The following is a 15,129-nucleotide window of genomic DNA, read 5'->3' on the forward strand; positions in this document are numbered from 1 at the left end:
GCTGGTCTGCCAGGGAAGCGCGTTAGGGTTTCCTTTGGGGGCTGGTCGTGCAGGACGCCTCCCCTGGCACACACCACCATTCCAGACTCGCAGAAAGAAAAGGAGGGTGTTGAGCATCAACCACCTTCTGTGCAGTTTGGGCAGAGCGAGGCCCTCAGTTCCGGGAGTGGAGGCAGCCCTCCTGAAGCCCGGGCTCCCCGGGGCTGTGAACAGGCCGTTGGGGGGGGGGGTGGTCTCGGGCCTGCGAGGCTGGCTCTTCCCTGCACTCCCTGGTGCCCTGGAACCAGCTGTTTCCTGGAGGCCTGGGTTGTCCGGGGGACTGGCCTCCCTGCCCAGGTCTGGGATGCAGGCCGGGACATCTTGCCTGCTGTCCGGACCCCTGGGGGTGCCTCACAGTGAGGGGCGGCCACCTGTTGCAGGGCCCCTGGCCACGCTGAAGGATGCCTACCTGGAGGTGACACTGCGGCCCCTGGACGAGCTGTGGCAGGAACGGGCGCAGGAGGCCGTGCAGCTGTTGCGGGCCGTGCGGCCCAGGCCCATCGGGGCAGCCCTGGAGCTGGTGAGGTGGGGCGCAGGAGTGGGACGCGGCCCTGCCCGGCCAGGCGGACCCTGATGGCTCTCGCCGCCCGCCTCCCCTGCAGGCCGCCCGCCAGATGCTGTCCTGGGCCGAAGCCACTTTGTCACGGGCCCTGAGGAGGCTCTGCAAGCCGTTGCTGGCTCTGTACAGCTTCTCAGCCAGGTACCTGGGGGTCCGTCCTTCCCTGCCTCCCTGCCCCAGCCACGCCCTGGGCTAAAACACCCTTAGGTCTCACTCATCCCTTAGGATGACCCTGCCTGGGGGGCATTTTCAGCCCCCATCTTCACAGATGAGGAAATAGGCTTATTCTTCATTCCATGGGTATTTTCTGAACATGTTCTCTGAGCAGGAACTGTTTTAGGCAGCGCTGTATATACAGCAGTGAGAGAGACGGGTCCCTGTCCTCATGATGGCCACAGTCCACGGCGGGAGGTGGGCACTGAACAGGTACAGCTAGGTTATCTACGTCAGGGCTCAGCAAACCTTTCGTCCTGAGGGCCTAAGGGTAAAGTTTTCAGGCTCTGTAGGCCAGATGGGCTCTCATGTCGTCTTCACTTTTGTTTTTGTTTTAAATAATCCTTTAAAAACAGAAGAGCCCCTCTTAGCTTGCAAGCCATGCAAAAACAGGATACAGGCTGGCTCTGGCCCATGGGCTGTAGTTTCCTAGCCTCTGATTTGGTATGTCAGGTGGCTAATGCTGGAGAGAAACAGGACAAGTCGGGTGAGGGCACCTTTTGAAGGGTGCAGCCGTGGTCTGCTTCTGCAAGAAGGTAGCATTTGAACAAGGGCTGGAAGGAGCCAGGGGAGGGAGCCGAGTGGACATCATGGGAAGAGTTCCAGGCAGGAGGCACAGCCGGTGCAAAGGCCCAGGGGTGAGCATGCACCTAGCCTGCTGGAGGAGTATCAAAGAAGCCAGTGGGGCTGAAATGGAGGGTGCAAGAGCCCGAGAGGTGATAGGGATCCAGGTGGCCTAGGGCCTTTGTGAGGATGGTGGCTTCTACTCTGAGATGGGAACCCACAGAAAGTTTTTGAGCTGAGGAAAGTCATGATCTGTGTCCTATTTAAAAAGATCCCTCTGGCCCTGGTGTTGAAACTTCAGATCAGAGCAGCAGAGTAGTGTGGACAGAAGTGTGGGGCTCAGTAAAGAGTGGTCCTCTGTGTGGCTGTCCAGACGAGACGGGTGGGGGTGGGGGGCTCAGCTGAGCGGTGGGAGCCGTGGAGGGGCTGCGAGATGTTCAGATTCCAGACGTGGTATAAGGTCAAGCCTGTGGATCTACTATGGATCAGATTAGGTGGTGGAACAGATGGTGCCAAGGTTTCTGGGCCTTGCAAATGGTCCATTTGTGGAGCAAGGATGGATGACTGGTGGCAAAGCAGATCAGGGCTTCATTAGTCTCCCATTGCTGCTGTAGCAACTCACCCACACATTTAGTGGCTTAAAACAACACAGATTTCTTCTGGTGTAGTTCTGGAGGTCCGAAGTCTGAATTCAGTTTTGGGGGACTGCAGTCACCGTGTGGGCAGGGCTGGTTCCTGGGGAAGCTCGGGGGCAGAACCCACCCCCTTTACCTTTTCCACCATCTAGGGGCACCTGCACTCCTTGGTTCTGAGAACCCTTCCTCCACCTTCAAAGCCGATGCCCTAGCATCACCTCCCCTGCAGCCTCTGCCCTACATCTTGTCTGAGTGACCCTCCTCCCTCCCTTTTCTGATTACATGGGCTCACCTGGATAGCCCATCTCAAAATCCTTCATTTAGTCCCACCTGCAAAGTGCTCTTGGCCATATAAGTCATTGTAGTCCTAGGTCCCGGGTACTTGGAGGTCTTTGGGGGTCTTTATTCAGTCTCTGTGGCAGGAGTGGGGACGGTCAGAGTGTCAGTCCAGATGTGCTGAGTTTGAGAAGCCATGAGGGTACCCCATTAAAGTGGCTAGAAGGCAGTTGATATTCTGAGGCCTGGGCTGTACACAGTCTGGCTGTTGTCAGAGAGGCGACTGGTCTGGAGGGAGCTGCAGAGCCAGCCTCAGTGACAGCCCTGGGGGCTCGGGCACGTGATGCATCCCTCTCACAGGCAGGGGCCCCGTCAGCCCGGGGGTGCTTAGAAGGGGCAGTGGCCACGGCCAGCAGCCTCACAGAGCATCCGGCCCAGGGCAGTGCTTGTGCTTGAATCTAGCCCCGACTTGGGCAACCCTGGCTCAGGGCTCTGCGCCTCGGGTGACGCTCTTGCCCAAGGGTCACAAGGGATGCAGGTAGCAGGCAGGCCTTTGCGACAGCTTCCCGGGCCTCCTGGGGGAAGGTAAATGCCCTCCCACCCGGGCCCCTGCACCAGCCTCCACCCACAGTCCAGGGCAGGACGTATTCCTCGTCCACCTCCAACCCCGATGTGTGCTGAGACCTCTCGGCTCCTTCAGACCCCACACGGTCAACCTGACCTCCTCCCCGTTTTCCACCCTGAGACAGGGTCCTCCCTCGCCTGTGGGATTCCCCAGGCCCTTTTGGCTCTCCACCCCTCCTCAAGGAGCGCCCCCGTGGGCCTGCCCAGCCCTTGGGGTCCACACAGAGGTGCCCCAGCTGAGCCCAGGCCCTGGGGGCAGCACGTCCGTTCCCAGCCCAGGCAGGGGCTCAGGCATCAGTGTCCTGCCAAGGGGACAGTTGCGTCTGCCCCAAGCCTCCCCCGCCAGCCCGCACTGTCCTCCTCCTCCTTCCTGGAGCAAACACAGGCCAGGGTCTCCAACTCCTCCCCTCGTTTCCTCCAGAAACTGCTCTGTGATGGTGACACTGCCGCTGCTGCCTGCGGGGGACGAGCCCCTGACCATGGCCCGGGTGACCGGCCACCTGGTGGAGGAGAAGCTGCTGCGGCCCCTCCGCGAGCTGTACGGGACCCGCGTGCTGGCCGAGTACTACCGGCTGCAGCGTCTCCTGCTGGAGAGCCCCCATGACTGTGAGTCCCGGGCCACCTCCTCCCGGGAAGGCCCCTGTCCTGTGGGACGGGGCAGATGGACAGGCCCTGGGCGACACTCGGAGCCCCAGCATGGTACGGCCCGGCCCAGAGCTTAGTGGACTTCCCAAGGTCAATACTGGACTAGGGCCAGGCTGCCGATCCGGGCTTTCATCCAGAAGAGGCAAGCCCGAGCGTGGGGCCCCGCACAGAAGTGCGCCAAGCGGCTCGGGGCCAACTCCCTCCCCCTGGACTGGGCTGGAGCCGCAGAAGGCAGACCTCCAGTTGGGGCCGGAAGGCCACTAATTGAGTCCAGACTCTTGGTCTGGCCGGGCCGGCCACCACCGGCTGTGCCAGGACCGGATGCAGCTCTGGAGGCTTGGGGCCCCTGGGGAGCTGGCATCTAGCTCAGGCCCCAGTGTGGCCTGGGCGAGTCTTCCCACCTCTCTGGGACTCGGTTTCCCTTCTGTCAAGTGGAGGTGGCAACCGGGCTCACTCCTTTGGGTGCCAGGCACAGGCAGTTTGTGAGCTGAAATCCTCGATGCTGGGGCACATCTCAAGTCCGGGGGCAGGTGTGGCACCCAGGGCCGGGTGGGCCTGGTGCATCGGTGTGGTTTTCATAATCATCCCCATGGGAAGGCAGAGGCTCAGGACAAGCAGTAGCCCTCCTAGGGTCAGGGTTACTTCCTCTGCTAGACAGCACGGAGAGGTAGGAGCAGCCGGTCTTGGACTTCCATACACGTGTGACCTTCAGCTCTGATTGCTCATGAAGGGGTGTACAGGACCCTCCGTGTGAGGCTGGGCGGGCCAGCAGCTCCTGGGCCTGGTAGGTGTCCAGTAGTGCTCCCCCACTCTGGCCCAGCCAGATGCCGCCCCAAGCCACTGCTCAGCAGCAGTACTGGCCTGGCGGGTCACACTGCTCCTTCTCAGACCATCTTCTGCCCACCTTGAAGAGGGCAGAGCCAGGCCCCCATGGTACCTTCCTTGTGTTGGATGCAGCCCTGGGCCATAGTTTTGTGCATTTTTTTTCCACAGTGATTATTTTTCAATAGCTTCCTGGACACATAATTCACATACCACACCATTTATTTTAAGCATATAATTCAGTGGCTCTGAAAATATTCAGAGAGGTGCACATTCCATCACCAGAGTCAATTTTAGAGCATTTTCATTACCTCAGAAGCTGACCTTTGCCCCTTAGCTGTCATCCTCAGTCCTCAGCTCCCACCAGTCTACTTCCTGGCTCTGTGGATTTGCCTACTCTGGACAGTTCGTACAAATGGGATCATGTAACACGTGACTTTTTGTGATGGCTTTTCACCCAACAGAACCTTTTCAAGATTCACAAGTGTATCAGCCTTTTGTTTCTGTGTATTGTCGACTTGGCTGTAGACAGCTTACTTCTGGGTGCTGAGGGGAGAAGAGCTGGGGGTAGACCTCCTGCATGTGGGCTGCCCAAGAGGACACCCTAGAGCCCCCCTGGGCAGAGGGACCCATCTCACTTGCCTTAGGGATTTCTTCTTCCCAGACCATGCTGTGGTGGCCGGGGACAGGCATGTGGTAACCTTCGATGGCCAGGTGTGGAGTCTTGGTGGCCACTGTGGCAGTCTGCTGCTGGCCAAGGACTTCGCCCACAACACGTTCTCGCTGACGCTGAACCGGGCCCCTTCAGGACTCACATCCCTGTCCGTGGAGCTGAACCACACGACCCTGGTCCTCTACCCAAACCTAAAGGTGAGCATGCGAGAGGGGAGGCTGCTTTCCTGCCTCCTGTCATATCCACACACCCATGTTCTGGGCCCCAGGCCCTTCCCACCTGGTGTGCCATGTTGCCCACCCCTTGTCCTGCTCAGCCCATGTCTGACCCACAGACCTACAAGCTGTACGACTCCTCCCTGCCTACGGAGATCTGTCCGCACCTGGATCTGCCACCTGCTAAGACAAGGGGGGACATTCCCAAGATCGAACTGACCAGTGAGGACGGCATCTCAGTCACCTATGATGTGCGAACTGGCCTCTGCAGCCTGACTCTGGGCCTCTGGCTCCATGGTGGGTCTGGGCCTAGTTGGCAGCCTCCGAGCCAGTGGAGTTGGCTTTGCTGAGACCACAGCCAGCTTCCAGGGTTGAGGCCAGAAGATTCCCAATGAATGGCACTCTCGGGGTCCTCAAGAGGCTGGGGGCGGGATTTCCAGGGACTCCCTCAGGCTGCTGCTGCTCCTTGGGGCTTGCAACCTGAGCCAGCATAAAGAAGCAGAGTCCAAAGGGCTCAAAATAGCTAGATGGTCAGAGGCCATCTCTCCCTGCTAGATAATGCCAGTGCTGCAACAGTTCCTAAAGGCAGATGGGCAGATACTGCTCTGTGCCCATTGGCCTTGTTTCTCCTGCTGTAATACCACAGTCTCCTCCTCCTCTCATCCCCCTGTTGTTCCCAGAGTGGATGACCTGACTGAGGTTAATGAACAACTCTCCCACCGGCCCAGGCCACTCAAGGCTGGGGCTTGCAGTCAGTGGGAGGGCCCAGGGAGGGGCACAAATGCTTTCTGCCCTTCCTTTCCCCTTTCTCTTCTCCCTCTAATGAAGGGTTAGAGCCCAGATGGTGGCACAGGAATAGGCACGGAGGGTTCATCACCCCTGGCTCTCACACAGCCCCTTTCCCCACAGGTGTGTCTGCTGGCCTTCTAGGTACCAATGACAATGAGGCAGCCAATGAGTGGATGCTGCCAGATGGCAAAGTGGCCCAGAGCCTGGAGGAGCTCACCCTCGCCTGGCAGGTGAGCTGGTTTGCCAGCCCTTCCTCTCTTAGGGTTTGTGCATCACCAGGGAGTGGTAGCTGGGTGCAGAGACTGGCTCAGGGCATACATACTCTGGAGCCAACTTCTCAGGCCCAGGGGGTGGACATCCCCTCCAGAGGCTGATGCACCTGCTCTAGCTGCCCAAGATGAAAGAGGTCCAGGTGAAGACCTGAGTCTTAGATTTGTCTCACTAGGTAGGTGGTGACTGCAGGGCCATGGAGAAACCTCAGGAGTGCCCAGCCCAGAGCCTCACCTGCTGGGCCTTCTTCCAGGACCCTCATTCCTGCCTGGGGAACTGCTTCAGAGTGGTGAGTGTGAGGCTGGGGCTGGAACCCAACAGAGGCCATGCAACAGGTAGACCAAAGGACCAAAAGTTTCCCCCACCTTGCCTCTGGCCCTCCTCCTCTGTGCTACCCCCAATGGTACAGTGGGCCAGAACCATGACTGTGGATGCTGGATTGCAGGTGGACCCCACACCCTTCCTTGGCCTGTGCAACCAGGACACCTGTGGCACCCAGGAGCTCCACTCTGCCTGTAACCTGGCAGCCACTTACATCCACTTGTGTGCCCGGGGCTTCGTGCCCCTGGACCCTCCTCCACAGTGTGGTAAGCTGCCCCAGCCGTCAATCCAGCTGACCCGTGCTTTCCCTCCCAAAGGGAAAACTAGTTCCTTTCTCTTAGCTCATTGTAGGACAATGGAGTATCTGTCCGCCTGGCAGGAGCTAAGAGTCAAAACAAAGTTATGTGCAAAGGAGTACTTATTGAGAGAAAAAGAAGCCTGAAGACTCCCCACTGTCCAAGCCAAGTCTAGTGACCCTGGAGTCATCTGACACAGGAGACAATAGCTCAGGCAACCATAAACTCACCTCCCAAAAATTTACAACCTGCTCTTCCGGGGCTCCCGGGGTAGGACTCCTTGTTAAAGGAACAATTATTTGTACATGACACTTGTAGAAGAATGGTAAGGCAGGCTGTATGCACAGGGTTCCTATAGTGGTATAGGGACCACTGTGGTTTGGCTGTGGGATCGGGCTCAACTCTGAATACAACAGGGAAAAGTGCAGACTGAGAGCCAAGGAACAGGGTGGTGGTCTGTGGATGGAAGGTTGCTAAGAGGAACCATCACAGATGATGGAGTCCTGGCTAAATGGAACTGCCAGGGATCTAGTTGGAGGCAGGCCAGACTGAGCAGAGGAACCCTGTTGGATGGCAAGGTGACCAGTTATTCTGGCTCAACTGACCTAACATCATTCCTGCTAAACCTGGCTAATGGAGAGATGGAGCCCCGGAAAGCCAGGGCCTCACAGATTTCCACGGAGCCCGAGTAGAGCCTAGTCAAAGAAAGACTCTTTCCCATCTGGTAAGACCTTCAGAGGCTAGAATTTGAGATTAAATATACATAGTCACTGAAATTTAAAACTTAACCCACTAAATCACCCAGATGCCCCCAATCTGTAAGTGTCCAACTCTCGATTTCAACTCAGGTCATGATCCCAGGGAGTCTGCTTAAGGTTTTCTCCCTCTCACCTCCACTCGAGCTCTCTCTCTGAAAATAAATATTTTAAAACAGAATCAACACAAGAAAAAATTCACTAACTGGAAGACATAAGAGTCTCATAGAAATTTCAGAATGAGAAAATAAAGAGGAACTCCTCAGGTTCCAGAAGCACAAGGTATCCTAAATACTGTCAATAAACCTTTATTAAGACATATCAGGGTGGAAAATAAGTGATCTTTCAAAGACAGACAACTCTTCTCCCACCAGCAAGGAGGGAAGACAGTAAATTTTATGCCCAGCTCAACTATGATTTAAGGTTAAAGATGAAACAAATTTTTAGCACCAAGCGATCTGAAAATAGCTTTCCTACTGATGGACACACACTAAAGGAACAGAGCCACACACATTTAGTTACACGCCATCTGTGGCTGCTTTTGTGCTCCAACAGCAGAGTATTTTTGCAACAGCAACTGCAGATCTGGCTGCAAAGCCTAGTGTGTTTACTATTCAATTCATGACAGAAAGTGTTGGCTGGTCCTCAGTGTGAAACCAGGGGAAGCAGAAGAGAGAAATTAAAGAGAAATTAATGAAATAGGAAGAAATGAACAAGAAGTCAAAACTACAGATCTAGTAGAGATTTCAAAAAGCTATCTGAAAATGTTACTGATAAATTTCAGAGGTTAAATATGATCTGTTCAGATGGTTCTAAGAATATTTAACCTAAAGAATCTCATAGCCATCCAATCAACTGAATCTATAGGCTAAAATGTACTTCTAAAAGACATCAGGCAAAGCTTAGTGAAGTTAGTGAAGCACACCAAAAAATAGATTTCATCAAGATTAGAATTTTTTTGTTCTGTGAAAGACCTTGTTAAGAGAATGGAAAGACAAAGGAAATACTTATAAACCACATATCTGACAAAGGACTCCTATCTAGGATATATAAACTAAAACTTAACAGTTAAAAAAAAAACAATCTAAATGGAAAATGGGAAAAAAGAGACATTTCACTTAAAGGAACATATGAGTGGCACACACAAAAAAATGTTCAACAGTATTAGCCATTAGAGAAACGAGAACACCACAAATCTATCAGAATAATTTAAAAAATAACCATGACACCAAATACTGGCAAAATTGTGGAGCATGTATTCTGGTGGGAAAATGTAAAATGGTACAGTCAGTCTGGAAAAAAAGCTAAGTATACACTTAACATATGATCTGGCAATTGTGTTCCTAGACATTTATCCCAGACAAATTAAAACACATGTTTCATGCAAAAGCCTGTACATAGTTATTCATAGCACTGTTATTTATAATAGCCCAGAACTTGAAACAACCAAAAGAGCCTACCTTTGGTGCACAATTAAATTTTGTTATGTGCCTATACCCTGGGATCCTACTCAGCATTAAAAAAGGAACACATGGGATCCCTGGGTGGCACAGCGGTTTGGCGCCTGCCTTTGGCCCAGGGCGCGATCCCGGAGACCCGGGATCGAATCCCACATCGGGCTCCCGGTGCATGGAGCCTGCTTCTCACTCTGCCTGTGTCTCTGCCTCTCTCTCTCTCTCACTGTGTGCCTATCATAAATAAATTAAAAAATAAAAAAATAAAAAAGGAACACACTATTTCTACAGGCAACAACTTGGATGAATCTCAAAAGCATTATGCTGAGGGGTTAAAAAGAAAAAAAAGGAAGCCAAACTCAGAAGGTCATAGAAGATTTTATTTATATAACTTTCTCAAAATGACCAGTTATAAAGATGGAGAATAAATTAGCATCTGCTGGATGCTTGTGGCTGCCACCAAGAGGTAGCACAAGGGAGATGTTTGTGGTGGTGGTAGTAACATGAATCTACACCTGTGATGAAATGTCAGAATTATATACATGCATTCTACCAACGTCAATTTTAGGGTTTTGATATTGTACTAATAATTATGGAAGATGGGGATCCCTGGGTGGTGCAGCGGTTTGGCGCCTGCCTTTGGCCCAGGGCGCGATCCTGGAGACCCGGGATCGAATCCCACGTCGGGCTCCCGGTGCATGGAGCCTGCTTCTCCCTCTGCCTCTCACTCTCTCTCTCTGTGACTATCATAAATAAAAATTAAAAAAAAATTTAAAAAAAAATTATGGAAGATGTGACCATTAAAAATACTGAATAAAAGATACACAGGAACCCTCTATACTTGCTATCCTTGAACTTTCTATAAATCTGTAATTATTTTTTTAAGATTTTTTTCTATTTATTTGACAGAGAGAGAGAACACAAGCAGGGGGAGCAGCAGATGGAGAGGGAGAAGCAGACTCCCTGCTTGAGCAAGGAGCCTGATAAGGGGCTCAATCCCAGGACCCCAGGATCATGACCTGAGCCACCCAGGCACCCAAGAGACTCACTTAGATCTGAGGACACACATAGGTCGAAAGCCAAAGTATGGAAAAAGATCTTCTATACAAATAATAACCAAAGAGAGCAGGGGTGGTTATGTTGATATCAGACAAATAGAATTTAAGAAAAAAAATTTTACAAGGTAAAGGACATTACATAATGATAAAAGGGTCAATTCACCAAGATCTAACAATTGTAAGCATATGTGCACCAGATGTCAGAGCTTCTAAATATCTGAAACAAACATGGACAGAATTGAAGGGAGAAAAAGATGTTCTATATTGAGACCTTAAACCCTTCATGACCCACCCACTTTTAACCATGGATAGAATAACCAGACAGAAGATCACTAAAGGAAAAGAGAATTTGAGCAACACTACAAATCAATTGTACCTAACATACACACAACACTCCACCCAACAACAGCAGGAGATATATACCCTGAGATCATGACCTTCAGTTAAGCTGAAGGCAGATGCTTAACCAACTGAGCCACCCAGGCACCCCACCACAAAATAAGTCAATAAATTTTGGAAGCTAAGATCATACCAACTATCTTTTCCAATCACAATGGAAAGAAATTCCTAGAAACATGCAACCAGAAATCAATAATAGGTGGAAAATTGGAAAAATAAAAAATTGTTCAAAATTAAACAACATGCCAAAACCTTGGGATTTAGAGAAAGCAATGCCAGGAAGGAAATTTACGTTCTTTTCCTGTAAATACTTACATGAAAAAAATATCTCAAATCAACAACCTACCTTTATGCCTTAAGGAACACCACCCCCAAAAAAACAAAAAAACCAAGCTGAACCCACAACTAGCAGAAGGAAATCATAAAGATTCAGAGATAAATGAAATAAAGAATAAAGAAAAGTCAGCAAAATTTTTAAAAGATCAATAAAAACTGACAAAACTTTAACTAGATTGGCTAATTTAAAAAAAAGTATTCATTAAAATCAGAAATGGAGGACATTGCAGCCAATTTTGACAAAAATAAAAAGGATTTTAGGAGTACTACGAACAATTGTATGACAAATTGAACAACCTAAATGAAATGGATAAATTCCTAGAAACATAAACTTGCCAGGACTGAATCATGAAAAAATAGAAATCTGAACAGACCCATAACTAGCAAGAAGATTGAAATAGTAACTAAAAACCTCCTCATAAAGGAAAAAAAAAATCCTAGGACCAGATGGCTTCGCTAATGAATTCTACAAAGCATTTAAAGAAATTAAAAGCAATCCTCCTCAAACTCTTACAAAAGCTTGAAGAGGGAACATGTCTAAATCCACTATATGAGGCTACCATTCCCTCTATACCAAAGCCAGATAAAGACACTTCAAGAAACAGAAACTACAGACCAATATTCCTGATGAATATAGATACAAAATCCTAAGAGAACAGAAAAGAAGAAAGAAGAAAGAAAAGAAAGAAAGAAAAGAAAGAAAGAAAGAAAGAAAGAAAGAAAGAAAGAAAGAAAGAAAGAAAGAAAGAAAGAAAAAAAGAGAGAGAGGAAGGAAGGAAGGAAGGAAGGAAGGAAGGAAGGAAGGAAGGAAGGAAGGAAGAAAGAAAGAAAGGAAAACTAGCAAAGAGAATTCAAGAGTGTATTAGGACTATACACCACAACCAAGTGGGATTTATTCCTGAAACGCAAGGATCGGTCAAGATAGAAAAATTATTTGATAGAATATACCACATTAACAGAATGAAGGACAAAAACTACATGCTTGCCTATGTTGATGCAAAAAAAGAAAAAAACATTTGAACAAAAATTTGATACCCTTTCATGATAAAAACACTCCACGAACGGAGACTAGAAGGAAACTTCAACTAATAAAATGCTTACATGACAAGCCCAGAGAGAACATATCTGATGGCAAAAGACTGAAAGCTTTTACTCTGAGATCAGGGATAAGAACAGGATGTTTATATTGGTTTCTTCTCTTTAATATAGTATTAGGAATGCTAGCCACAGCAATTAGGCAAGAAAAAAAAAGGCATCCCATTTGGAAAGGAAGATGTTATGTATGTTCTCAGACAAAAATGATCATTTTTTATATATGCACATATAAGTATGTATATATATTTTATAAATATATATATAATCTCCTATGTGCCTGCAGAAATCCCTAGAGATTACACTGTATTAGAACTAATAAATTTGGCCAAGTTGCAGAATACAAAATCAACACAAAAATTGGTTGCACTTCTATACACTAAAACAAAAGGAAGTTAAGAAAATAATTCCATTTTCCATAGTATTAAAATTAATAAAATACTTGAGAATAAACTTAACCAAGGGGCTGAAAGACTTATACACTGAAAATTATAAAACATCACTGAAAATTAAAGAAGATACAAATAAATGGAAAAAATATCCCATGTTAATGGATTGGAATACTTAACATCATTAAGGTGTCAATACTACTCAGTGATCTAGGGATTTAAAGAAGCCCTGCCCATCAAAATCCCAATAGTCTTTTACAGAATTAAAAAAAAAAAATCGTATGGAATATGATAGCCAAAGCAATCTTGAAAAAGAAAGTTAGAGGTCTTATACTTCCTGGTTTCAAACTCATAACAAAGCTACAGTAATAAAAACAGTATGGTGCTGCCACAAAGATATATATACAGACCAGTGGAATAGAATAGAGAGCCCAGAAGTAAAACCTTGTGATTTTTGACAAGAGTGTCAAGACCATTTAATGGACAAAGCACAATATTTTCCATCAAATAGTGGGGAGGTGGGGTGGGGTGCAGGGAACAGGTATCTATACCCAAAAGGATGAAGTTGGACCCTTACTTTACATCACATACAAATACTTGCTCAAATGCATCAAATGCCTAAATATAAAAACAAACTATAAAACCCTTAAAACAGGGGGAAAGCTTCACAACACTAGGTTTGGCAGAGTCCTTGGATAGGGCACCAAAGGCATAGGCAACTAAAGAAGACAAATTGGACTTCATCAGAATTAAAAACTTCTGTGCACAAGATGACACAATCAACGGAGTATTAAAGGCAACCTGTGAAATGGGAGAAAATATTTGCAAATTTTATCTGATAAGGGGTAAATATCCCAAATATATAAAGAAGAACTGCAAACTTACTATCAGCAAAACAACTTCATTAAGAAATGGTCAAAAGAGGGGCACCTGGCTGGCTCAGTCAGAGGAACATGGGACTCTTGATCTCAGGGTCATGAGTTTGAGCCCCAATTGGGGGCAGGGGGTAGAGATTACTAAAAATAAATCTAAAACCGTTAGAAAAAATGGTCGAAAGACCCAAAGAGACATTTCTCCAAAGACGACATCCAGACAGCTGACAAGCATAGGAGAAGATGCTCAATATCATTCATCGTCAGGGAAATGTGAATCAAAACCACAATGACATATCACCTCATATCCATTAGGATGTTTACTATTAAAAAAATTAGGAAATAAATGTTAGCAAGGATGTGGAGAAATTGGACTCTTGTGCACTCTTGGTAGAAATAAAAAAAAAAGGAAAATGACATAGCCACTATGAAAAACATTATGATGGTCCCTCAAAAAATTAAACATAGGACCATATCATCCAGCAATTCCACTTCTGTGTATATACCCAAAGGAATTGAAAGTACAGACCCAGATATTTGCACCTCCCCATTCGTAGCAGCGCTATTTCACAATAGCTAAAAGGTATAAGCGATCCAAATGCCCATGAATGGATAAGCAAATATGTGATACCTATGATGCAACATTATGCTTAAAAAGGAAAGACATTCTGACACTTGCCACATATGACGCTAAGCATATTATGCTAAATGAAAGAAGCCAGTCACAAAGAGACCGATGTGGTATGATTCCACTTGCAGGAGGCAGCTAGAGGGGTCAAAATCACGGAGACAAAGTCTCCATGGCTGGTGGAAGGGGGGATGTGGGTAAAGGGGGTTGTTGCATAACTGGGACAGAGTTTCAGTTTTGCAAGATGAAAAAAAAAAGTTCTGGAGGTGGATGGTGGTGATGGCTGTACAACACTGTGAACATACTAACAGTGCCCTGTGCCCTTATCCACAGCAATTAACATTTTTTAAACTAAAGAATGTCTGTGGAGCACCAACTCCATGCTAGACGTGGTGATATGACAATAAACACTGTACTTATAAGCAATGTAACTATACAAAATGAGCACAGAGACAGAATTCTCAGGGTAAGAACCAGCACAGACAGACACAAACACGCAGGAATTCATTCACGACTGGGTTTATCTGACACGGACTGTAAACTTTGACTGGCAGCTTGGAAGTAGAGCCTATCTGGAAAAGAACCACAAGTGGAATCTCTCTGCGGAGGACAGAAAAGGCACTGAATAGAATTCTTTAATGTTCCTATTTTATTTTCAAAAATAACAAAGGACGGATAGGTGGGACCTCCCTTAGGGGTTTGGTATCTAGCCTTTAACACCACAGTTGGGTGGTGACACGTCAGAAGCCCTCTGAGGTCAGCAGCCAGATAAAAAGATACAGTGTCTCTGCTTCTACTGCACACTCTATTCACAACCCCATCCCCACTTAGACCAGTAAAAAAAAAAAAAAAAAAAAAAAAAAAAAAAAAAAAAACACGAAGTAGAAGAGATCTGAAAGAAAAACTTTAAAAACTCACCTACCAATGATGGCTTGCCTAGGGCGGGTGCAGAGATCCACACTCCAGCGTGAGCCAGGGATTCCGGAGGGGCAGAGGAGGCTGGATTGCTCTGAAAGTGGAGGGAAACCACCCAGAGGTCACCAAATATTCTAGATCCATCCAAATGTCCCTGCTGCTTTCATGACCTGGATACCCTCTCTTTATCCTCCAGGAGTCAGCTGAGGCATGACTCCCTAAACAACCCACTTTGGGTTAGGTGCATCCCCCATGCTCCCAAAGCCTCTGGTGCTGGGGCTCAGCCCTCC

At 48.1% G+C, this 15,129-nt stretch overlaps 1 protein-coding gene and 1 long non-coding RNA gene across 5 annotated transcripts in view; one reads left to right on the forward strand and one right to left on the reverse strand.

Annotated features, from left to right (window-relative positions):
• Positions 1-15,129, forward strand: part of LOC111096475 — a 143,805-nt gene that overhangs the window by 127,367 nt on the left and 1,309 nt on the right. The window contains exons 59-66 of the mRNA XM_038540358.1: positions 420-523; positions 579-739; positions 3,332-3,516; positions 5,042-5,247; positions 5,385-5,562; positions 6,175-6,284; positions 6,500-6,613; positions 6,770-6,911. Of these exons, the coding sequence (XP_038396286.1) occupies positions 420-523; positions 579-739; positions 3,332-3,516; positions 5,042-5,247; positions 5,385-5,562; positions 6,175-6,284; positions 6,500-6,613; positions 6,770-6,911 (1,200 nt within the window). The remainder of the gene's footprint in view (positions 1-419; positions 524-578; positions 740-3,331; positions 3,517-5,041; positions 5,248-5,384; positions 5,563-6,174; positions 6,285-6,499; positions 6,614-6,769; positions 6,912-15,129) is intronic.
• The window catches only part of LOC119872199, a 31,186-nt gene continuing 19,342 nt past the window's right edge, over positions 3,286-15,129 (reverse strand). For 2 of the 4 annotated variants that reach the window (XR_005360911.1, XR_005360913.1), the window contains 2 exons: positions 14,843-14,933; positions 3,286-5,241 (listed from right to left, as the gene is read on the reverse strand). This is a non-coding gene — a long non-coding RNA (uncharacterized LOC119872199). Of the gene's footprint in view, positions 5,746-14,842; positions 14,934-15,129 lie in introns of all 4 variants that reach the window. The other 2 variants (XR_005360914.1, XR_005360912.1) reach the window with 2 other exon arrangements.

Source organism: Canis lupus, chromosome 6 (genome assembly GCF_011100685.1).
Source record: "Canis lupus familiaris isolate Mischka breed German Shepherd chromosome 6, alternate assembly UU_Cfam_GSD_1.0, whole genome shotgun sequence".
NCBI lineage: Eukaryota > Metazoa > Chordata > Mammalia > Carnivora > Canidae > Canis > Canis lupus.